The sequence below is a fragment of the Mugil cephalus genome, chromosome 8 (assembly GCF_022458985.1).
Source record: "Mugil cephalus isolate CIBA_MC_2020 chromosome 8, CIBA_Mcephalus_1.1, whole genome shotgun sequence".
Lineage (NCBI taxonomy): Eukaryota > Metazoa > Chordata > Actinopteri > Mugiliformes > Mugilidae > Mugil > Mugil cephalus.
In genome coordinates, this window is record NC_061777.1 from 6,892,624 (window position 1) to 6,917,122 (window position 24,499).

The 24,499-nt window shown below is 40.0% G+C and overlaps 3 protein-coding genes across 3 annotated transcripts; all 3 read left to right on the forward strand.

Annotated features, from left to right (window-relative positions):
* The first annotated feature begins 3,708 nt into the window (after positions 1–3,708).
* On the forward strand, positions 3,709–8,252 carry LOC125012748 (granzyme A-like). The gene is made up of 5 exons (XM_047592866.1): positions 3,709–3,882; positions 4,960–5,098; positions 5,722–5,860; positions 6,883–7,152; positions 7,243–8,252. The coding sequence occupies exons 1-5, from the start codon at positions 3,819–3,821 to the stop codon at positions 7,399–7,401; spliced, it is 771 nt and encodes a 256-aa protein (XP_047448822.1). The 5' UTR covers positions 3,709–3,818; the 3' UTR covers positions 7,402–8,252.
* An 8,805-nt stretch (positions 8,253–17,057) lies between these two features.
* LOC125012744 (granzyme A-like) lies at positions 17,058–20,265 on the forward strand. The gene is made up of 5 exons (XM_047592863.1): positions 17,058–17,134; positions 17,316–17,457; positions 18,064–18,202; positions 19,146–19,415; positions 19,507–20,265. Exons 1-5 carry the CDS (start codon positions 17,071–17,073, stop codon positions 19,663–19,665), a joined length of 774 nt encoding a protein of 257 aa, XP_047448819.1. The 5' UTR covers positions 17,058–17,070; the 3' UTR covers positions 19,666–20,265.
* Positions 20,266–21,024: 759 nt separating this feature from the next.
* Positions 21,025–24,066, forward strand: LOC125012743 (granzyme K-like). The gene is made up of 5 exons (XM_047592862.1): positions 21,025–21,093; positions 21,274–21,415; positions 22,099–22,243; positions 22,626–22,901; positions 22,992–24,066. The coding sequence occupies exons 1-5, from the start codon at positions 21,030–21,032 to the stop codon at positions 23,148–23,150; spliced, it is 786 nt and encodes a 261-aa protein (XP_047448818.1). The 5' UTR covers positions 21,025–21,029; the 3' UTR covers positions 23,151–24,066.
* Positions 24,067–24,499: the final 433 nt, after the last annotated feature.

Consider the following 24,499-nt stretch of genomic DNA (forward strand, 5'->3'; position numbering starts at 1 on the left):
AAATTACAGACCTAATTTGTGCAGCATGAAAATATTCTTTAAGATTTGGCAGTGCCAAACCTCCCTTATCCTTCCCAATCTGTAGTGTTTCAAATTTCATTCTTGGTCCACGACCATTCCATATAAACCTTCAGATGATTTTATCCCAAAGTCTGAATTGTTTTTCATGTGTCTCAATAGGTAATGATTGAAACAGGTAAAGAAGTTGGGGGAGAACACTCATTTTTACAGCCTTTATTCGCGAACCAATATCTATTAGAAGGGTTGCCCACCTATCCAGATCATTCCTAATTTCCTTATCCAATTTAGTGTAATTAGCTTTATATAAGTCATCAGTGTGTTGTGTTAAAGTGACCCCAAGGTATTTCATCTTCGAAGCTCTCCAGAGCTTGTGTCCAGAACAATGTCACACCGTGGTGAGGGTGTCTTGTCTTGGGTTTGTTTTGTCCTGTCATTTCCTGTTTTATTTTGAAAAGTAATTCTCCTCTCGTTTCAGGTCACTTGCCCTTTCTCATGTGTCTCAGTCTGATTGTCCTAAGTGTTTCCACCTGTCCCCTATTTCCCTCCAAGTAGTCTGTGTTCCCCTTGTCTTGTGCCAGAGTGTCTTCGTCCTTGTCATGCACCAGAGCCTGGTTCTATGTCTACAGCCATAGTAGTTGCCAAGTAAGCCATTTATTCCTCTCGAAGAGTGATTTTTTGTTTGTTAATTCTTTCCTTAGTTTAGATTCATAGTCCTGCGGTTTCCTCCATTCGGAGCGTTTTTGTGTTTCTCGATTTGTTTCTTTTGATTTGAGTTTTTCCTCCTCCTGGAGAGTTTTTTTGTTCTCATTAGTCAGAATTAGTGTCTAGGTTTTTATAGCCTTTTGTTTGTCACTCTGTCTGAGATTTCCGGAGAATTCAATAAAAGCCTTTTATTATTCTATACCTCTGCGTCAGAGTCCTGCTTCGAGTCTCGGCCTGACAAACAAAAGCAAAAAAAGATTGATTAATACGGTAATACATGTGTCTGGGTGCTTTAAAAAACAGACCACGTCATCTGCAAAAAGTCCAATGGTGTGCTCTTCTCCCCAACCATTATTCCTTTAAGATCTTCATCCTGCCTGATTGCTTGTGCCAAGGGCTCTATGAAGATTGCAAACAAGGTCGGTGAAAGATAACAGCCCTGTCTAGTAGATGCCTGTTGTATTTTTTTATATTCTAGGCCATGGTTCTGAGATTATTGGAGGAAAAGAAGTAAAGCCACACTCGCTGCCTTTCATGGCTCTACTGAAGAGCACGGCATCAGTGTGTGGAGGGATACTCATCAATCCAAAATGGATTCTGACTGCTGCCCACTGTAATGAGTAAGAAGCTAGGCCTTTTTGGAATTTTAAGACTTGTGATAATTAACATGTTTATGTTCATAGAAAACTGAGTCTGATTAGAAATTAGAAAAGGCTTTTGTTAGCGTGTGCTGGTTCGGATGGTAAAAACAATGCAGGTATATGTGAAGTAAACTTTGCAACATTTCAGCTCCACACTGAAACATTAACTGCTGCGAATGCCTGAAAGTGACCATTCATGTCATTGTTCTCTCCATAGGGGGACTCAGGAGAGCAGCTGTTGTGTAATGGAGCGCTGGTTGGAGTCACTTCTTTTGGACAGAAGTATGGCGTGTTAAAAAAACAGACTTGATATGTGAGCTCTCTCTCTCTTTGTATAGTTACGACTATTGATGCTCATTTATTATTTTAGATTTGCAATCAGTAGCCTTTTTTCTGTAACTGCTTATATTAACATCTTTTTTTTTATTTTCATTTCATTTTATTTATTTGTTTAAAAAGGACATTGCACATTAATTAACCCTGTTCACTATCACACTGTAATGTGTGGTAAATGTGACTGGATGTGTTAATTAAGTGTAGATTTCTTGTTAAACTGAAGGTGGCAGAGTTTGCGATTTCGTTTGACTGCAGCTGCAAATTAATTGGCAGTAGGTATGACGTGCATAATATTACTTACGGTATCATTTTTATTTTAATTTATTCATTTATTTGTTTCCTTGACACTTAACACAGGGAGTCACCAATCAATTTATGTTCAAGGTCGATAAGTGTGAATTGGGTGAGATTTACAGCTAAGAACTGTATCAAATGTCCCCAGATGTTAAAATGCATCACAGCTTTACCTGACAAATAAATAAGCTGAAACATGTAAACAAGTGCTGGTCAAATCGTGGAGACACATGATATAAAAGTATACATTTTTTTTATTTTGCATGTTGATTTTAATTTTGTTTTTTTAGTTATATTTAAAAAATATTAATTTTTTCTTTGTTTTTGTTGGATACAGACACCGGGGTTTTTTGGTGCATGCGTGACTACTGTCCATGCAGGTTCTGCAGTGCTGCTGTACATTCTCAAGTGTCTTAAGTGTCACATGTAATCAGGCCTTGGGTGCATTACATGTATGTGGATGTTTTTTGGAACTGGAGCAAATTTTAACCTTTCAAGGAGATATTTCTCAGCTAGTCTAAAAACTAGCGTAAAACACGCCAAGTGTTTACTTAGGAGACTAATGTGGAAAAAAAAGTGAATTTCAAGTTTCTGAACCCCTTTAGTTTTGAAGCTCTGTGATGCATTTAGAATATTACAATCTACACTACTTTCTCTGTTAGACAACACTGAAGTAAACAATAGAAATGTACTTTAAGGAACTTTTTGCATTCTTTGGCGGCTGTTTATGTAACCAAGTGTCATAAATAGAAACTGAATGAAAAATCTGTGTTTGATGACAATTTTCCCCCAGTTTCCTGAAGGAAAATAACAATTTGCACTTTTGGATTTATCCTTATGGAAGGAGGCTACATCAGAAAATGAGGCCTGTCCTTTAAATGTAGAGAGCGTTAGCTTAGCTTAGCATCAAAAGAGAGGCAACAGCAGAAAAACACGAGGTCTGATAACATCTCACATAAAGACATGATTCATTACTGGCAAATGATAACACAGTTCCTGAATAATCTATTACATCTGTTCTCATGATGCCACTCAGAGAATGAGACCACATCCTTTGAGCTTAACATATAAAGGAGTGAGTTTCAGCGCACTCACCATCAGCTCAAAGAGGGAAGACAGACAATATGTTCACCCTGAGAGATTTCCGTGTTTTCAGCCCATGTGTGCTTCTTCTCATCATCCACTCCAGTGTAATATTTTATGTTGTGCACTAATAACTTAACTTAAATTACACTATCTTATGAGTCAGTTGTTCCGTTATATATATCTCGTTCATCATTTTCAACCAATGTTCTTTTGTTGGTGGGTCAGACTTGTACCACTTTTTTGTGATAGCCTTCTTACAAGCTATTAACAAAATGTTCAGTATCTGTCCTCTTCTAATACAACATTGCCTGTCATGATACCAAAATATAATAATTCCCATGACTTACATACACCATAATCCAGAATTCTGACAATAATTATGTGAACATCCTCCCAAAATCTTGGGATTTTAGGACAAAGCCAAAAAACATGACAGTGATTCACATCTATCTACGTTATCTTCTTTTTAGCACATCACAGACTTTAAAATTACACAACACCTTCTGCTTCCAAAACAGCTGTGACTCATCACGACGTTGTTAGTAGGGTTTTTTTTTTTTTTTTTGGGGAGGTCTAATAATATCTCACATGAACATAGTTTAAAGAACTAGCAAGTGATAACAGTTTCTCAGTTATCTATTGCATCAGTTCTAATGAGACCACATCCTTTGAGCTTAACATATAAAGGAGTGAGCGTTAGTGCACTCATCATCAGCTCAAAGAGGGAAGACAGACAAGATGTTCGCCCCGAGAGATTTCCGTGTTTTCATCCCGTGTGTGGTTCTCCTCATCGTCCAGTCCAGTGAGTAATTAGGGCCACGGGGCCACAGTGATGCCCCGAGGCACTATTGTTATACCGCGTTTCTTCTTATTTTTCATCTTCCTCTTTTTTTCATCCCTTAACTCCTCCTACAGCTCAAAGAGTTGTAGAGCGAGTTTTATATCAAAATGTGCGGTTTGGTTGGGATCGGTGAGCTATTACTTTTCTTTACGAAACGCAAAAAACTGCAAAGAATTTTCCATTGAAATGAATGGGACAGGCGAAAAAAAGAAAAAAGAAGGCATACTTTCACCTAGAGACTTCATTTAAATTTTAAAATGTAGACACGCGTCTTGTGTATTGGTGTATTAATCCACGTTTTGATAGGTCTTATAGTTTTTGATCAATCACTGTCACTGACTTTATAATGGGTGTGTATTGCACGGAATCTTCGTGCCAGAGTGAGTGATGTCACTACTTAGAGTGAGAGAGCATGTGTGAAATTGTCTGAAAATTTTCTCTTTCCATGCTCGTCCCGGCCACAATTTACACACTCGACACATGATTTTTTTCACAGTTACAGACAAACCTGTTCTGTCTCTCACAATGTCCTCGGCAAAGCAGTGAGACGTACAGAATTTAAACTGCAAGCCTCCTTTCGCAGTGAAGTCCCTTATGTGATTACAGTTACACATACACACAGGAAGAGTAGTAGGAAGCGCACACATGTGCGCGTATGTAGGCTAATGGTAAGAAATGTGGGTTAAATGTAGGTTAACCGTGCTAAAAGTGAGTTAATTGTGCTAAATGTAGGCCAACTGTTCTAACTGTAAGCTAACTATGCTAAATGTAGGCTAAGTGTGCTAATTCCCATGTTGGCAGAGAGAGTACCCACGGCAGTAGCCCACCCTGGCCCTTTCAAAATGTCCCAGAGGGAATTTTTGAGCATTTTATGTTGTGCACTAAATTACTTAAATGACAGTTTCATGTAAACGTGCAGAGTTACTGCTTGTTACTAATTTCTTTCAGTATGACAGTGCTACTGGGACCGTGCTTCTGTATGTTGAGCATGTATTGACTCTGCTCTTTTTTTGCCTGTTGTGTCATTTCATGTTCTAGGCTATGGTTCTGAGATTACTGAAGGAAAAGAAGTAGAGCCACACTCGCTGCCTTTCATGGTTCTGCTGCAGTCCACGGAACGTTGTGGAGGGACACTCATTGATCCAAAATGGGTCCTGACCGCTGCCCACTGTAAAAAGTAAGAAGTTAGGGCTGTTTGGAATTTTAATACTTCAAATTGTATGTTTATAGAAAACTGACTCTGATTAGATATTAGAAAAGCCCTTTGCAAGATACCTATTGTAATGTGGAACTGGTTAGATGGCGCCCAGAAAAAATAACGTGGAAAAAAGGTGACATGGGGTACAATGACAAACTGGCAAAAAGAAAAGGAAACATTAAATACTAAATGCTAGGGAAACAATAAGGCACAGATAAGACACATCAGGAACAGCAACTACACGGGAGAAGTAAAGACATCTGAGTGGGTGTAAAGAGTCCTCCACAATGTTTTTTGACCATTGAGAGGAAGCGGACACATTCTCTGTTGACAAGGATGGGTGAGACTTCTTGAAGTCCAGAATGAGATATTTGCTTTTGTTGGTGCTAAGATACGGAGCACCGCAATATCCATTTCTGGACCTTGTCTTCCTTCAGGACTATCCACACCTCCTCAGGTGTAACTAAAGCACTGTCACTGAAAGGCCAGTGGAGCTGCAGAGGCACATGACTATTTAATCAGTGATATATGGACTCATTACCTGGTAACCTATCGTATTACTGCACTATAATCTAACACTGGCTGTGTTTCCATCATTTTAGCATGACGGTAGTGGTGCTGGGGGTGCACTCCATCAAAGCAATGGAAACTAACTCCCGGCAGGTCCTAAGGGTAAAGAAAAGTTATCCTCATTCCTCCTTTGATAAGAAAACACACGTCAATGACCTCATGTTGCTCCAGGTAAGGTTACATTAAAGCAAATATGAAAAGATAGGATGCTGCAATCAGTGTCGGAAAGTGGGTGAAGATGATGGAGAAACACATTTTGAGCAAGGGGTGTTATATTGGCTTTAAAACATTTGTTGTAATTAATTAATTAATTAATTGTTGTAATTTAAGTCAGTATAACTGGAAGAGTTTTTTTTTTTCACCCGAGTAGCTTCTTCATTTCTAAGAGACTGGTGGGAAGTTTGAGATTTAAATTTGGAAACAACATTAAAGAACATTAACATTTATATATACTAATAAAATATAGAATAAATGAATATAAATAAACAAAACACAAATATATTCAAGTTTAGATCAAAGGGTTTAGTTAAAGGGCAGCTCAGTTCAATCTAAAGGGGTCGGACCAGTAACAGAATTGCCTCATAACAGATAAAAATAAAGACAACTCCAGATTCTTTTTTGTTTGTTTGTTTGTTTTAGTGATTTGTAATCATCTTCCGCCTTCTGCCTCCTCCATCTTCTTCCTTGTTCTTCTTCCTCCACTCCAGCATTTTTTAATTATCATCACTTATCCATCATTTCTGAAATGTAATATGATAGCTAGCACTAGCTAACATGAAGTGTAACATCAGTTCACTGCTGTTTACGCTACATTAAAATTTAAAGATTAGTATGTGATTGAACCAGGAGTTGGGTCAAATTAAGCCAGCCAGGTCTTCAGCTATAAATGAACCCCTTTCAACCCCGTTGGCCCAACGCAAAACAACCCAGTAATGTGTTTACATTACCTCAAATAACTCAGAAATATGACCCAGCACAACACAGCAATGTTAAGAGTAAGGGGGGTCTGTAAACACCTTTCGGGTTACTGTGACCTGGATGACTAAGAACCTTGACAGACATACGTATCAAAATAACATCTACATGAATACCAGGAGCAGATCTTGCATATTTTGCACATTCATCCATCTTAAGGAACAAAATGTACAGATAGTTCACATCTATACAGTAAGTAATCATTTTTCAAATTTCAGCTTGACAATCCAGCGAAGCAAACCGGGACAGTGAAATGTCTCAAGTTGGGCGATTCCATCGAAGACCCCAAGGCTGGGAACAAATGTCTGGTGGCCGGATGGGGAATGACAGAGAGAATGGAAATTTCTGATGTCCTGATGTCCGTTAACGTGACTGTGGTCGACCGAAAGAAGTGCAACTCTTCCGACTACTACAACCACAACCCTGTCATCACTGATAGCATGATATGTGCTGGTTCAGATGGTAAAAACAGTGCAGATACTTGTAAGGTAAACTTTGCAACATTTCAGCTCAACACTGAAACTCTAACTGCTGCGAATGCCTGAAAGTGACCGTTCATGACATTGTTCTCTCCGTAGGGCGACTCAGGAGGGCCGCTGTTGTGTAATGGAGCGCTGGTTGGAGTCACTTCTTTTGGAAAGGGGTGTGGCGTTATCAAAAAACCAGGAGTGTACACGTTTCTCACACAAAGTCACCTCGCATGGATCAAGAAGACAATGAACGGGGGTGCGATGTGAGCTCCGCTCACTTTGAGTATCCTCCGCTCGTTGATGCTCATTTATTATTTTAGATTTGCAATCAGCGGCTTCTTTTCTGCTTTTCCGTATTAGCATCCCCAGCTGGCCTTCTTTATTTTGCCTCCTCCAAAACCAAATATATTGATGAAAATGTGTAGATGGACATTTGTTTTTAACAAGGCTCAAATGAAATGATTACTTCCACAGACTTTAAGAGAGGCTAATGTCTAGTTACAGATAATTAGATTCAGTTACAACTATTGCATCCTTTGTGTAGGTAATAATGATCACGTTTACATGGTCAATACTCCGTCATCTATTATCATATATCAGTCAAAGTGGCTCTGCCCACCCTTGAGCTTCAATGTGATAGAAATATCAATCTTATGGACATTATATATAAACCACGGGCCTCAGAAACACTGACGTTGAGTTAAGTAGAAGGTTGGTATTCCTCAGGGCAGTTGCCTTGGACCACTGTTTCACTCTGTTTATGTGAAAGATCGACATACATGAAGCCAATTAGAAATGAAAAACTGTTATTGTTCATGTATGACCCATTGCTTCCTTGTTGCATTTGAACTTGAAGTTTATGTTTATAAAACTATTTTCTTGTATTTTCTTTCCTCTGCCTAACAAATGATCCTGACAAAGCTCCATCCATGACACAGAGCTGCAGTAGCTTTTGACACAGAAGGTCACAAAACCCACAAGTACACAGTGTATGTGTCATGGTTCGTCTGTCTTTTATTTTTTAAATCATGCTTTGTGTTTCCTGTTTTATTTTGCCATGTTTTTTAATTTCCTGTCGGTCGTGTCTCCTTGTGGTTTTGTCATGTCTGTCCATGTCATGTTGTGTTTCCTGTTTTATTTTGTCAAGTTTCTAGATTTCCTGTTGTGTTTATTGTGGGTTTGTTATGTCATGTCTGTCTGTCATGTTGTGTTTCCTGCTTTATTTTGTTAAGTTCTGGTGTTCCTATCGGTATTCCTTGTTTGTCCCTTGATTGTTCATTGATTGTTCATTGGTTTCACCTGTGTTTGTCATCATGCGTTTCACCTGTGTCTTGTTAGCCCTGAGCCCGCTTGTGTGTGTGTATATATAGCCCTGCTTTCCCTTTGTTCCTTCTCCCATCATTAATGTCTCCGTGCCATGTTTGATCTCTCCACACCAGGTTCCATGTTTGTATGTCTTGTTCCATGTTTTTCCATGCCATGTCCATGATTCCTTTTTGATTTTTGGATTTACCTGCCTCGCGCAGTGCCTTTTGTTAATTATTAAATACCTTTTTGTTTGGAGTTCCTGCCTCATCTATGGTCCTGTGTTTGGGTCCTCACCTCTTCAACCTCCCCCAACCTTGACAGTATGTCCACACTCCATAAATGAAACTCCCACACAGTCCAAGGGAACTAAACACACACACACATATGTGCACTACATATGTACGAGCATGCCAACTGGTAGCTCATTTTCATGTGGGTCATCACCTTTACAATAATACAGTGATCACATCCGTTGACGCTATTTTCTTTTTTCTGCCACCGTTTTTATTTTAAGTTTATGTGCTTACGCTGATCAGGCATAACATTATTTTTTATTTTACTTTTTCATAAAACCCCCACCACACAGCCGCTGAATAAAATGTTTATGATTACTGGTAATTGATACCGCAGGGCCTCGACGATGTGTTGCATCTGTTCTCATATCATGCTTGCACCCAATGGGCTGACTTGTCGATTTCAATGTGATAGAAATATCAATCTTAAGGACATTATATATAAACCACGGGCCTCAGAAACACTGACGTTGAGTTAATAAAAGGTTGGTATTCCTCAGGTCAGTTGCATTGGACCACTGTTTCACTCTGTTTATGTGAAAGATCGACATACATGAAGCCAATTAGAAATGAAAGACTGTTATTGTTCAGCAAATGTATGACTTATTGCTTCCTTGTTGCATGTGAACTCTTTTAAGACGCATAATTATTTCACATCCTAATTGCATTAAAGCTTTGTCATTCAGTCCTCTGGTTTCAGTGTGAAATTTTAAAACTTTATGTTTATAAAACAATTTTCTTGAAATTTCTTTCCTCTACCTGACAGATGACACTGACAAGACTCCATGCATGACACAGAGCTGCAGTAGCTTTTTAACACAGAAGGTCACGAAACCCACAAGCACACAGTGTATGTCCACACTCCATAAATGAAACTTCCACACAGTCCAAGGGAACTAAACACACAGTGCACATATGCATGGAGCATGCCAACTGATAGCTCATTTTCATGTGGGTCATCATTTTCATACCAAATTAAACCACAATTTGAATGTAAACTGAGTGACAGTATCCACCTGTTCAATTATACTCATTGTTTCTTCTCTATCTCCTAGCTATTCATAAGACTATGAATTTCTCTTCCTTGTACAAATTGTTCCAAATTTTTCCATTTGGCTACATAGCCTTCATCACACCAGCAAATTACAGACCTAATTTGTGCAGCATGAAAATATTCTTTAAGATTTGGCATTGGCAAACCTCCTTTACCCTTCCCAATCTGTAGTGTTTCAAATTTGATTCTTGGTCTACGACCATTCCATATAAACCCCTTCAGATGATTTTATCCCAAAGTCTGAATTGTTTTTCATGTATCTCAATAGGTAATAATTGAAACAGGTAAAGAAGTTGGGGGAGAACACTCATTTTTACAGCGAACCAATATCTATTACATGGGTAGCCCACCTATCCAGATCATTCCTAATTTCCTTATCCAATTTAGTGTAATTAGCTTTATATAAGTCATCAGTGTGTTGTGTTAAAGTGACCCCAAGGTATTTCATCTTTGAAGCTCTCCAGTTCAAATTATATTTTTGTTGCATAATTTTGGAGGGGGAGTGATTGAATGTCAAAATTTGTGTTTTTGTCAAATTGAGCTTGTGTCCAAAACAAAAGCCAAAAAAGGTTGATTAATACGGGAATACGTGTGTCTGGGTTCTCTTAAAAACAGACCAAGTCATCCGCAAAAAGTCTGATAGTGTGCTCTTCTCCCCCAACCATTATTCCTTTAAGATCTTCATCCTGCCTGATTGCTTGTGCCAAGGGCTCTATGAAGATTGCAAACAAGGTTGGTGAAAGATAACAGCCCTGTCTAGTAGATGCCTGTTGTATTTTTTCATATTCTAGACCAGGGGTAGGGAACCTTTTTGACTGGGAGAGCCATAAAAGCCAAATATTTCTAAATATATTTAATTGAGAGCCATATAGTATTTGAATGTATAATAAATTAAATATGTCTTACTTATAATGCGACTTCTGGTGCTGCATGGTTTTGCTGATGGCCTTGTAGTCTGGTTCATACGTGGTGAGGTTGAGCTTCATGCAGGCGTTGAGGCTTCCATCAGTTAAACGTGAGCGTATGTTGGTCTTAATGTTCCTCATATGCGAGAATGACTGCTCACATGCATATGTAGAGCCAAACATGGTCAATACGGCAATACTCACACGCAGTATTGTGTGGTATGTGACAGGAAGCTTGTTCCAAGTTTTAGGAATCAGCTGGTCTTCAGGTTGAAGATTTTTCATTTCTGTCCACTTGTATTCCCTCGCCAGCTCTGCTCGCTGTTGCGCAAGACTTTCCAGCTCTTCATTAAGTGACTTGAACTTACTCATCCACATGTCTGATGCCTTCAGGTCAGCAACTTCCAGCTCAAAGTCTCCTATAGAGACCCCGGGGATGCATGTCAGGTTGATTTTGTCCACTGCACACTCATATGGATGAGTGATGAACTTGAAAAGACCAGTGCGCACACGAAATTCTCCAAAACGTGCTTTGAATGACTGCAGGAGATTGAACGTAAAGCCAGCTAGCTGCTGGAGATTCAGATGTTGGGTGGAGTCACTTGCTAAGCATGCATCTCTAAATTGTCGCAGTCTCTCAAAGTGCAGAAGACGACCTGTTTCAATGTCCCTGAGAAAGACTTCCAGCTTGCTTTCAAATGCAAACACTGCTTGTTGATTGTATTTCCAATGCCTTGCATTTTCACATTGAGCTGGTTCAGATGGCCAGTTATGTCCACGAGGTAGTGAAACTGCAGGAGCCAGTCAGTGTTGTCTAGCTCAGGATGTTTGACGCCTTTCATTTCAAGAAAAGTCCGGATTTCACTCAGGCAAGCTGCAAAACAGCTGAGCACCTTCCCCCTTGACAACCAACGCACGTTGCTGTGTAAAAGCACACCGGGATAATGATTCCCAACTTCTTCTAACAGAGCTTTAAACTTGCAATTATTCAAAGCTCGGGCAACAATAAAGTTGACCACTCGAATGACCAGCGACATTACGTCACCAAGTTCTTGGCCACACGCCTGAGCGCAAAGCGCTTCCTGGTGCAGGATGCAATGAAAACTTAGGATGGCTCTCTTTTCATGTTCACGAAGAAGTGCTACAAATCCTTTGTTCTTCCCCAACATACAGGGTGCACCATCAGTACAGACAGAAAAAAGTTTATCCATCGGTAGTTTTTTTTTCTTTAGCAAACTCCATGAATGACGTGAATAAATCCTCTCCTCTTGTTGTCCCTTTCATTGGCAAAACAGCCAAGCTTTCCTATTATACTGCACTGAGATAGATGGCGAACGTCTGTTGACTCATCTAACGTGAGAGAAAAGTATGTCCCGGCGTTTATGTCCTTAATTTGTGTTTCCTCGACTTGATTTGCCATCATGATGCTACGATCGTGAACAGTTCTTGCTGATAGAGGCATGTCTTTTATTCGTTTGATTATCTTGTCTTTATTTGAGAAGTCATCAAACAGTTCATTGGCCACATCAAGCATGAATGTTTTAGCATACTCGCCATCTGTGAATGGCTTTCCATTCCTTACTATTGCCAAAGCACCCGCAAAGCTAGCGGAATTCACATCACCTTGCTTGGTCCACACATGTAGTTGCTGCTGACTCGTCTGCACTCTTCGCTGTAGCTCTTCGCATGCCTTTTTCCTGCTGTCCCCCGCTGGATATTTAGATGCAAATGAAGCATGGTACGTATCGAAGTGCCGCTTTATATTTGACAGTTTCATCGATGCAATTTTATCATTGCATATTAGACATACCGCAGATCCTGCTGTCTCCACAAATGCAAATTCCTCTGTCCACGCAGTCTGGAATGCATGGTAATCATCGTCTTTTTTTCTTTTCGCCATCTTTTCCGTTACAAGGGTTGAAGCGGGAAAAACTAGTTGGCTATCTGATAAAATGGATTTCTTCACCTTTACAATGACCCATGACATGCTCGCGAGCCATTGGTTCTTGAGCCGACCCACAGGTCACGGGGTCACGGTCGTGACCCGTGAAATTTATCTTCAAAACTAATTTCTGTTTACTTTAAAATGACTCAGTATTATTAAGCAATATCACAAGTACTTTAAAATCAGTTCCAAATGGATTTTTTGTAAAATCTTTATTTATTTATTTTTTTTTCAACTCAAAATTGTCTGGGAGCCATTTGCCGTCACCGGAAGAGCCATATATGGCTCGCGAGCCATAGGTTCCCGCCCGCTTTTCTAGACAATGGTTCCGAGATTATTGGAGGAAAAGAAGTAAAGCCACACTCGCTGCCTTTCATGGCTCTACTGAAGAGCACGGCATCAGTGTGTGGAGGGATACTCATCAATCCAAAATGGATCCTGACTGCTGCCCACTGTAATGAGTAAGAAGCTAGGGCTTTTTGGAATTTTAAGACTTGTGATAATTAACATGTTCATAGAAAACTGAGTCTGATTAGAAATTAGAAAAGGCTTTCTTAGTTGGCACTTTGTTCATTATCACCCACAGTCTCATTTACGCGTAAACATGGAGATGTATTATTGTTACTGTTAAACTACTCTGAGATGATGTGACAATAACAACCATGAAAATCCCTCTGCAAACACAACTGACTGAACAAATTAAAACATTTTTTAATCATTGAATCACCTCTAACACCACCTGTATTGTCTCATCTTAAATGAACTATCTGTGGAAATGTGTTAATACCTTAACATCAGGACTATATCATTAGAGATTTGTTTTTACCTTGTCACTTGATCGAACAGGGATTTTGCTGACAAGCTTTTGAAACGCTGGCGACTCAACTGTAGAAAAATGCAGCGCATCCTCCACGACACACTCAGCCACCAGCCTCCTCACTTCTCCTGGGTCAAACATCTTCACCTCTGGTCTGGAGAAATCCAGCTTTCGTTGTTTAGATTTGCTCGCACCGTCATCTTCCGTCTGTTTGCTAGCAACAGGTCGTTTAGCCTCTAACTCCAGGTGTTTCTTCGGGTTACTTGTACTATTTTTAGCCGTAGGTGTCATGGTTACATGTTCACATAGAGCCTCGTTCACCACTAGAGCAAATAATCCGAACCTTAGTAGCGACCTGGAAACAGAAATGATTTTCTAGTCCTTGATGAGTGAACTCTGAGCTGACGTTCATGTTTTAACGCGGTCTCGGACTTTACCGAACTAAATCAATAATGCTTGAATAAGCAAAAAATGCTTACTTTTATTGCTCAAGTTATAATAAAGATGCTGTTAACAACAAACCGATCCATTTTGTAGCGTATTTTTCAGCCGTTTCCTGCTCCAAATCTGACGGTTAGTGTTGCCATGGAGATGGATACAGACTTGGCGGAGCAATATTTTTAGTGATGAGTCAGCCGTACTGTAATGCTGATTTGAGCAGGATCTAAATGTCTTATTGACCAATCAGATTGCTTGGTCGGAACTACTTGTCGTATAATCAGTTGTTGCCAGCTTGCCGTCTTCTTCTTCTGTTGATTTAAAACCGTCTTCTTCTTCTTCTTCTGTCTTTATTTAAGGCTGTTGCGCCTGTGTTGTTTTTTCGAAACATCCGCCTGTGCGACAGCTCGGATTGTAACGCGTTACTGGACTCAGTAACTGCAACAATATTACCAAAATGTAGTTAGTCAGGCGTTATATCACTCCATTACTGTTGCAACGCGTTACCCCCAACACTGGTTACAACGCACACCAACAGACAGGTAACTATATTATTACAGTTACAGTTACGCACAGGAAGAGTAGTAGGACGCACACACATGCGCGCTATGGCTAACTGTGCTAACCGTAAGCTAACTGGGCTAAATGTGTTGATAAATGTGGGCTAAGCGTGCTAACGTAGGGTGCCTATGCTAAATGTGGGTTAATTGTGCGAATTCCCATGTTGACAGAGACGGTACCCAGGAGTAGCCTCACATGGCCCATTCAAAATGTCCCAGAGGGAATTTTCTTGTATTTTATTTTGTGCACTAATTTACTTTACTGACAGTTTCATGTAAACGTGCAGAGTTACTAATTTCTTTCAGCATGACAGTGCTACTGGGACCGTGCTTCTTTATGTTGTATGTATGTATTGACTCTGCTCCTTTTTTGCCTGTTGTGTCATTTCATGTTCTAGGCCATGATTCTGAGATTATTGAAGGAAAAGAAGTAAAGCTACACTCGCTGCCTTACATGGCTTTGCTGGAGATCGATGCACCAGCCTGTGGAGGGATACTCCACAGCTCCACACTGAAACTTTAACTGCTGCGAATGCCTGAAAATGACCGTTGATGTCATTGTTCTCTCCGTAGGGCGACTCAGGAGGGCCGCTGTTGTGTAATGAAGCGCTGATTGGAGTCACTTCTTTTGGAAAAGGGTGTGGCTTCATCAAAAAACCAGGAGTGTACACACACACTCACACCAAGTCATCTCGCATGGATCAAGAAGACAATGAACGGGGGTGCGATGTGAGCTCTGCCTCACTTTGAGTATGCTTCCGCTCGTTGATGCTCATTTATTATTTTAGATTTGCAATCAGTGGTTTCTTTTCTGCTTTTCTGTATTAGCATCCCCAGCTGGCCTTCTTTATTTTGCCTCCTCCAAAACCAAATATATTGATGAAAATGTGTAGATGGACATTTGTTTTTAACAAGGCTCAAATGAAATGATTAATTCCACAGAGTTTAAGAGAGGCTAATGTCTTGTTACAGATAATTAGATTCAGTTACAACTATTGCATCCTTTGTGTAGGTAATAATGATCATGTTTACATGGTCAATACTCCGTCATCTATTATCATACATCAGTCAAAGTGGTTCTGCCCACCCTTGAGCTTCAATGTGATAGAAATATCAATCTCATGGACATTATATATAAACCACGGGCCTCAGAAACACTGACGTTGAGTTAATTAAAAGGTTGGTATTCCACAGGGCAGTTGCCTTGGACCACTGTTTCACTCTGTTATGTGAAAGATCGACATACATGAAGCCAATTAGAAATGAAAAACCGTTATTGTTCATGTATGACCCATTGCTTCCTTGTTGCATGTGAACTCTTTTAAGACGCATAATTATTTCACATCCTAATTGCATTAAAGCTTTGCCATTCAATCCTCTGGTTTCAGTGTGAAATTTTAAAACTTTATGTTTATCTTTATGTTTTCTTTCCTCTGCCTAAAAAAATAATACTGACAAAGCTCCATCCATGACACAGAGCTGCAGTAGCTTTTAACACAGAAGGTCACGAAACCCACAAGTACACAGTGTATGTGTCATGGTTCGTCTGTCTTTTATTTTGTAAATCATGCTTTGTGTTTCCTGTTTTATTTTGCCAAGTTTCTTAGTTTCCTGTTGGTCGTGTCTCCTTGTGGTTTTGTCATGTCTGTCCATGTCATGTTGTGTTTCCTGTTTTATTTTGTCAAGTTTCTAGATTTCCTGTTGTGTTTATTGTGGGTTTGTTATGTCATGTCTGTCTGTCATGTTGTGTTTCCTGCTTTATTTTGTTAAGTTCTGGTGTTCCTGTCGGTATTCCTTGTTTGTCCCTTGATTGTTCATTGATTGTTCATTGGTTTCACCTGTGTTTGTCATCATGCGTTTCACCTGTGTCTTGTTAGCCCTGAGCCCGCTTGTGTGTGTGTATATATAGCCCTGCTTTCCCTTTGTTCCTTCTCCCATCATTAATGTCTCCGTGCCATGTTTGATCTCTCCACACCAGGTTCCATGTTTGTATGTCTTGTTCCATGTTTTTCCATGCCATGTCCATGATTCCTTTTTGATTTTTGGATTTACCTGCCTCGCGCAGTGCCTTTTGTTAATTATTAAATACCTTTTTGTTTGGAGTTCCTGCCTTATCTATTGTCCTGTGTTTGGGTCCTCACCTCTTCAACCTCCCCCAACCTTGACAGTATGTCCACACTCCATAAATGAAACTCCCACACAGTCCAAGGGAACTAAACACACACACATGTGCACTACATATGTACGAGCATGCCAACTGGTAGCTCATTTTCATGTGGGTCATCACCTTTACAATAATACAGTGATCACATCCGTTGTCACTATTTTCTTTTTTCTGCCACTGTTTTTATTTTAAGTTTATGTGCTTACGCTGATCAGGCGTAACATTTTTTATTTTACTTTTTCATAAAACCCCCACCACACAGCCACTGAATAAAATGTTTATGATTACTGGTAATTGATACCGCAGGGTGTTGCATCTGTTCTCATATCATGCTTGCACCCAATGGGCTGACTAGTGGATTTCTACCGTGAGACCACATCCTTTGCGCTTATTACATAAAGGCTGAGGTGAGGTTCAGTGCACTCACCATGAGGTTAAAGAAGACAGACGAAATGTTCATGATGAGAGAGTTCTGTGTTTTCTCCCTCTGTGTGTTTCTCCTCATCGTCCAGTCCAGTGAGTAATATTTTATGTTGTGCATTAATTTACTTAAATGACAGTTTCATGTAAACGTGCAGAGTTACTGCTTGTTACTAATTTCTTTCAGTATGACAGTGCTACTGGGACCGTGCTTCTTTATGTTGACCATGTATTGACTCTGCTCTTTTTTTGCCTGTTGTGTAATTTCATGTTCTAGGCCATGGTTCTGAGATTATTGAAGGAAAAGAAGTAAAGCCACACTCGCTGCCTTTCATGGCTCTGCTGAAGATCAAGACACCAGCGTGTGGAGGGACACTCATTGATCCAAAATGGATCCTGACTGCTGCCCACTGTAAAAAGTATGAAGCTAGGACTGTTTGGAATTTTAAGAAAAATTGTATGTGTATAGAAAACTGAGTCTGATTAGATGTTAGAAAAGCCCTTGGCAAGATGCCTATTGTAATGTGGAGCTGGTTAGACGTGGCCTGGAAAAAGGTGACATGGGGTACGATGACAAACTGGCAAAAAGAAAAGGAAACATTAAATACTAAATACTAGGGGAACAATGAGGCACAGATAAGACACATCAGGAACAGCAACTACACGGGGGAAGTAAAGACATCTGAGTGGGTGAAAAGAGTCCTCCACAATGTTTTTTGACCATTGAGAGGAAGCGGACACATTCTCTATTGACGAGGATGAGTGAGACTTCTTGAAGTCCAGAATGAGATATTTGCTTTTGTTGGTGCTAAGATACGGAGCACCGCAATATCCATTTCTGGACCTTGTCTTCCTTCAGGACTATCCACACCTCCTCAGGTGTAGCTCATGCACTGTCACTGAAAGGCCAGTGGAGCTGCAGAGGCACATGACTATTTAATCAGTGATATATGCACTCATTACCTGGTAACCTATCGTATTACTGCACTATAATCTAACACTGGCTGTGTTTTTCATCATTTCAGAATTAAGAAAGTGGTGCTGGGGGTGCACTCGATCAAAGCAAAGGAAACTAACTCCCGGCAGGTCCTAAATGTAAAGAAAAGATATCCTCATCCCTCCTATGATAAGAAAAAAGACGTCAATGACCTCATGTTGCTCCAGGTAAGGTTACATTAAAGCAAATATGAAAAGATAGGATGCTGCAATCAGTGTCGGAAAGTGGGTGAAGATGATGGAGAAACACATTTTGAGCAAGGGGTGTTATATTGGCTTCAAGATCTTAGTTGTAATGAATTAATTGTTGTAATTTCAGTCAGTATAACTGGTAGAGTTTTGAGAAGACGTTTCGCCGCTCTCCTGAGTAGCTTCGTCAGTTCTAAGAGACTGGTGGGAAGTTTGAGGTTTAAATAGGAAACTCTGTGGGTAAAACCCATCAGAAACTTGCTTGACTTGTTTCTGTAAGAACCAGAAACTGGTGCAACTAATTGCATTAACGTTTGCGTACTTCAACCCAGGATTCTAGGTTGCTCATTTGACCCAACCCAGTCAGTAAAAGTAACCCTATTCAGGAGTTAAAAATAACAGAGACATTGGATTACTTCATTGCATTGCTACTTTTATATTTAGGAAAAAAAATACATTATTTGTTGTAATAATAATAAATAATGTGTAATTTATTGACATGTAAAATCAGATTAAAATATAGGCCACTGCTTACTTTCATTTAAAGGCACTTTTAATTACAATTTGGAAACATACATAGTGTAAAAGTGTATTCAGAACCAAAGAACATTAAAACATATATATATAAACTGGTGTTCAGTTCTAAATGAACCCCTTTTAACCCCACTGACCCAACGCAAAACAACATCAATGTGTTTACAGAAACAACACAGCAATGTTAAGAGTAAGGGGGGTCTGTAAACACCTTTCGGATTACAATGACCTGGATGACTAAGAACCTTGACAGACATACGTGTCAAAATAACATCTACATGAATACCAGGATCAGATCTTGCACATTTTGCACATCCATCCATCTTAAGGAACCAAATGTACAGATAGTTCACATCTATACAGTAAGTAATCATTTTTCAAATTTCAGCTTGACAAACCAGCGAAGCAAACCGGGACAGTGAAATGTCTCAAGTTGGGCAATTCCATCAAAGACCCCAAGGCTGGGAGCACATGTCTGGTGGCTGGATGGGGAAAAACAGAGAGAAAGAAAATGTCTGATGTCCTGATGTCCGTTAACGTGACTGTGGTCGACCGAAAGAAGTGCAACTCTTATGACTACTACAACAACAAGCCTGTCATCACTGATAGCATGATATGTGCTGGTTCGAATGGTAAAAACCGTGCAGATACTTGTCAGGTAAACTTTTGTAAACTTTCAGCCCCACACTGAAACTCTAACTGCTGCGAATGCCTGAAAGTGACCGTTCATGACATTGTTCTCTCCCTAGGGCGACTCAGGAGGGCCGCTGTTGTGTAATGGAGTGCTGGTTGGAGTCACTTCTTTTGGAAAGGGGTGTGGCGAAATCAAAAAACCAGGAGTGTACGCGTTTCTCACACCAAGTCACCTCACATGGATCAAGAAGACAATGAACGGGGGTGCGATGTGAGCTCTGCCTCACTTTGAGTATCCTCCGCTCGTTGATGCTCATTTATTATTTTAGATTTGCAATCAGTGGCTTCTTTTCTGCTTTTCTATATTAGCATCCCCAGCTGGCCTTTTTTATTTTGCCTCCTCCAAAACAAAATATATTGATGAAAATGTGTAGATGGACATTTGTTTTTAACAAGGCTCAAATGAAATGATTACTTCCACAGACTTTAAGAGAGGCTAATGTCTAGTTACAGATAATTAGATTCAGTTACGACTATTGCATCCTTTGTGTAGATAATAATGATCACGTTTACATGGTCAATACTCCGTCATCTATTATCATACATCAGTCGAAGTGGTTCTGCCCACCCTTGAGCTTCAATGTGATAGAAATATCAATCTCATGGACATCATATATAAACCACGGGCCTCAGAAACACTGCCGTTGAGTTAATAAAAAGGTTGGTATTCCACAGGGCAGTTGCCTTGGACCACTGTTTCACTCTGTTATGTGAAAGATCGACATACATGAAGCCAATTAGAAATGAAAAACTGTTATTGTTCATGTATGACTTATTGCTTCCTTGTTGCATGTGAACTCTTTTAAGATGCATAATTATTTCACATCCTTATTGCATTAAACCTTTGTCATTCAATCCTCTGGTTTCAGTGTGAAATTTAAAACTTTATTTGAACTATTTTCTTGTATTTTCTTTTCTCTACCTAACAGATGATACTAACAAAGCTCCATGCATGACACAGAGCTGCAGTAGCTTCTAACACAGAAGGTACTTTTGAAACTATGATCATGAACTTATTCAAACAAGGTCATGAAACCCACAAGCACAGAGTGTATGTCCACGCTCCATATATGAAACGTGTTTAAATGGTGAACCATGTGCACAAGTGGCTTTGTTCAAACACTGAATGACACGTTGTCAGTGCATGATGATATTGTATGTGCAGACTCCAGCCAGCACAAGCAAAGCAACCAAGGGGGAAACTTCCAAGCAGTCCAAGAGAACTTAACACACAGTGCGCATATGTAAGAGCATGCCAACTGGTAGCTCATTTTCATGCAGGTCATCACCTTTACAAAAATACAGGGATCACATCTAGTAAGGTCTGGGACAGATGTTTATGTGCTTTATTTATTTTTCTTAAAACCCCCACCACACAGCCGCTGAATAAAATGGTTATGATTACTAGTAATTGATACCGCAGGGCCTCGACGATGTGTTGCATCTGTTCTCATATCATGCTTGCACCCAATGGGCTGACTCGTCGATTTCTACGTGAGACCACATCCTTTGAGCTTAATACATAAAGGCTGAGGTGAGGTTCAGTGCACTCGCCGTGAGGTTAAAGAAGACAGACGAAATGTTCATGATGAGAGAGTTTTGTGTTTTCATCCTGTGTGTGTTTCTCCTCATCGTCCAGTCCAGTGAGTAATATTTTATGTTGTGCACTAATTTACTTAAAAGACATTTACATGTAAACGTGCAGAGTTACTGCTTGTTACTAATTTCTTTCAGCATGACAGTGCTACTGGGACCGTGCTTCTGTATGTTGACCATTTATTTGCTCTGCTCTTTGTTGCCCATTGTGTCATTTCATATTCTAGGCCATGGTTCTGAGATTATTGGAGGAAAAGAAGTAAAGCCACACTCGCTGCCTTTCATGGCTCTGCTGAAGAGCACGGCATCAGTGTGTGGAGGGATACTCATCGATCCAAAATGGGTCCTGACCGCTGCCCACTGTAATGAGTAAGAAGCTAGGACTTTTTGGAACTTTAAGACTTGTGATAATTAACATGTTAATGTTTATAGAAAACTGAGTCTGATTAGAAATTAGAAACGGCCTTTTCAAGATACTTATTGCAATGTGAAACTGGTTAGACAGGGCATTCCAAAGTCCAAAAAATAACATGGAATAAAGGTGACATAGAGAAACAAGGAGAAGGAAGCGGACACAGTGTCTATTGATGAGGATGGGTGAGACTTCCTGAAGTCCAGAATGTGATATTTGATTTTGTTGGTGCTAAGAATGAGGTTATATACGAAGCACTGCAATGTTCATTTCTGCACGTTGTCGTGTCATGTGCATATTTTATGATGGAGTTGGAGATATGGATGGACAAAGAGAACTCAACACACAGCCCTAGACAATAAGCCTTTTGTTTTGACCTGTAACATAAAGTGGACAAGCGAGTTTAAAAAAACAAGTTTATTTTTAATGAAAAAAGGCAATAAGGTGAGCATCTGCAGCTAAAAGGCAATGTCTTCCTTCAGGACTATCCACACCTCCTCATGAGTAGCTCATGCATTGCCACTAAAGGCCAGTGGAGCTGCAGAGGCACATGACTATTTAATCAGTGATATATGAACTCATTACCTGGTAACCTATCGTATTACTGCACTATAATCTGACACTGGCTGTGTTTCCATAGGTTCAGCACTAAGAACGTGATGCTGGGGGTGCACTCCATCAAAGGAAAGGAAACTAACTCCCGGCAGGTCCTAGAAGTAAAGAAAAGTTATCCTCATCCCTCCTATGATAAGAAAAAACACATCAATGACCTCATGTTGCTCCAGGTAAGGTTACATTATATTTCATTTAAACTGGACTTAGAGTTTTGAGAACATGTTTCGCCGCTCACTTGAGTAGCTTCTTCAGTTCTAAGAGACTCGTGGGAAGCTGAGGTTTAAATAGGAAACTCTGTGGCTAAACATCAGAAACTTGCCCAACTTGCCGTAACGGCTGGATACTTACCGGTCAATAACGGGGGACTGTAAACGTCTTTCGGATTACAATGACCTGAATGACTAAGAACCTTGACAGACATACATGTCAAAATAACATCTACATGAATACCAGGACCAGATCTTGCACATTTTGCACATTCATCCATCTTAAGGAACCAAATGTACAGACAGTTCACATCTATACAGTAAGTAATCATTTTTCAAATTTCAGCTTGACAAACCAGCGAAGGAAACCAAGACAGTGAAATGTCTCAAGTTGGGCAATTCCATCAAAGACCCTAAGGCTGGGAACAAATGTCTGGTGGCCGGATGGGGAATGACAAAGAACAACGTCAAGAAAATGTCTGACGTCCTGATGTCCGTTAAGGTGATTGTGGTCGACCGAAAGAAGTGCAACTCTTATGACTACTACAACCACGACCCTGTCATCACTGATAGCATGATATGTGCTGGTTCAGGTGGTAAAAACAGTGCAGATACTTGTAAGGTAAACTTTGCAAACTTTCAGCTCCACACTGAAACTCTAACCGCTGCGAATGCCTGAACGCGACCGTTGATGTCATTGTTCTCTCCGTAGGGCGACTCAGGAGGGCCGCTTTTGTGTAATAAAGCGCTGGTTGGAGTCACTTCTTTTGGAAAGGGGTGTGGCGTGACCAACAAACCAGGAGTGTACACGTTTCTCACACAAAGTCACCTCGCATGGATCAAGAAGACAATGAACGGGGGTGCGATGTGAGCTCTGCCTCACTTTGAGTATGCTTCCGCTCATTGATGCTCTTTTATTATTTTAGATTTGCAATCAGTGGCTTTTTTCCCTGTAACTGCTTATTTTAGCATCCCCAGCTGAAGCCTTTTTTATATTTTTCCTCCTCAAAAACCAAACATTCAATTAGGAATATTGAGTCCATTGTTCATAGCTGATAATGACCACGTTTGCATGGTCAATACCCCCTTGTCCATTATCATATATCAGTCAAAGTGGTTCTGCCCACCCTTGAGCTTCAGTGTGATTTAAATATCAATCTCATGAACATTATATATAAACCACGGGCCTCAGAAACGCTGCAGTTGAGTTAATAACAAGTGATCAGTCAGACAGGCAGCAATGTACTCTTTTTAATGTCACAGTATCTAATTTGCTTACACTTGATTGTGGTATTCCTCAGGGCAGTTGCCTTGGGCCACTATTTTACTCTGTTTATGTGAAGGATCAACATACTGTACATGAAGCCAATTAGAAATGAAAGACTGTTAGTGTTCAGTAAGTGTTTGACCCATTGCTTCAAAAACAGTTTTGATGGTAATATCTGTGAGAAGAGAAAGTTCAACATGATTTTACATCCCCCCTGATTTTAGTGGTGGCTACTTACACCTGATTCTTCTGATTTATCTCACGGTCTGTTTTTCACAGCTGGTTTAATTGCGCTCTCAGTAGCACTGCTTCCTCTGTCACAAGTTTGAGGCTTCAGGTTAAATCCTGTGAAACTATTTTGTGGTTGCAACGCAAAACCTCAAAACATAACTGCAATAAAGCTAGAAAAACAACTATAAATAGTATTATGTCCCCGCCTCCTTGTTACATGTGAACTCTTTCAAGATGCATAATTATTTCACATCACTATGGCATTAAAGCTTTGTCTTTCAGTCCTGTGGTTTCTGTGTGAAAGTGTAAATCTTTGACCCATTTTCCTATATTGTCTTTCCTCTGCCTAACAAATGATACTGACAAAGCTCTAAGCATGGCACAGAGCTGCAGTAGCTTCTAACACAGAGGGCACTTTTGAAACTGTGATCATGTACGTAGGCAAACAAGGCCAGGAAACCCACATTCACACAGTGTCACTTAAGACCCCCCTACAGAAAACATGTTAAGTGGTGAAACATGCACACTAGTGACACGCTATCAGTGAATGCTCTTTAAACACATCTGCTTCCAGTAAAAAGGGAACATGTATCATTGTCGCTATTTTCTTTGTAGTTTTTCTGCCTTCTGATTCTTTTCAACAACGTTTTGCTACTTTTCTTGTAGTTATTGAGTCACCGTGTTACCCACACTAAAGCATATGAGCAGTAAAGTCTGGGACA

What these genes read in the sequence shown, in the direction of transcription:
- LOC125012748 (XM_047592866.1), top strand. Translation starts at nt 3,819, where the DNA reads ATGTTCGCCCCGAGAGATTTCCGTGTTTTCATCCCGTGTGTGGTTCTC. An exon ending in TCTCCTCATCGTCCAGTCCA is followed by an intron (nt 3,883 to 4,959) that starts GTGAGTAATTAG and finishes TTCATGTTCTAG; the next exon opens with GCTATGGTTCTGAGATTACT. An exon ending in ATGACCTCATGTTGCTCCAG is followed by an intron (nt 5,861 to 6,882) that starts GTAAGGTTACAT and finishes TTCAAATTTCAG; the next exon opens with CTTGACAATCCAGCGAAGCA.
- LOC125012744 (XM_047592863.1), top strand. Translation starts at nt 17,071, where the DNA reads ATGTTCATGATGAGAGAGTTCTGTGTTTTCTCCCTCTGTGTGTTTCTC. An exon ending in ATGACCTCATGTTGCTCCAG is followed by an intron (nt 18,203 to 19,145) that starts GTAAGGTTACAT and finishes TTCAAATTTCAG; the next exon opens with CTTGACAAACCAGCGAAGCA. An exon ending in ACCGTGCAGATACTTGTCAG is followed by an intron (nt 19,416 to 19,506) that starts GTAAACTTTTGT and finishes TTCTCTCCCTAG; the next exon opens with GGCGACTCAGGAGGGCCGCT.
- LOC125012743 (XM_047592862.1), top strand. Translation starts at nt 21,030, where the DNA reads ATGTTCATGATGAGAGAGTTTTGTGTTTTCATCCTGTGTGTGTTTCTC. An exon ending in TCTCCTCATCGTCCAGTCCA is followed by an intron (nt 21,094 to 21,273) that starts GTGAGTAATATT and finishes TTCATATTCTAG; the next exon opens with GCCATGGTTCTGAGATTATT. An exon ending in ACAGTGCAGATACTTGTAAG is followed by an intron (nt 22,902 to 22,991) that starts GTAAACTTTGCA and finishes TTCTCTCCGTAG; the next exon opens with GGCGACTCAGGAGGGCCGCT.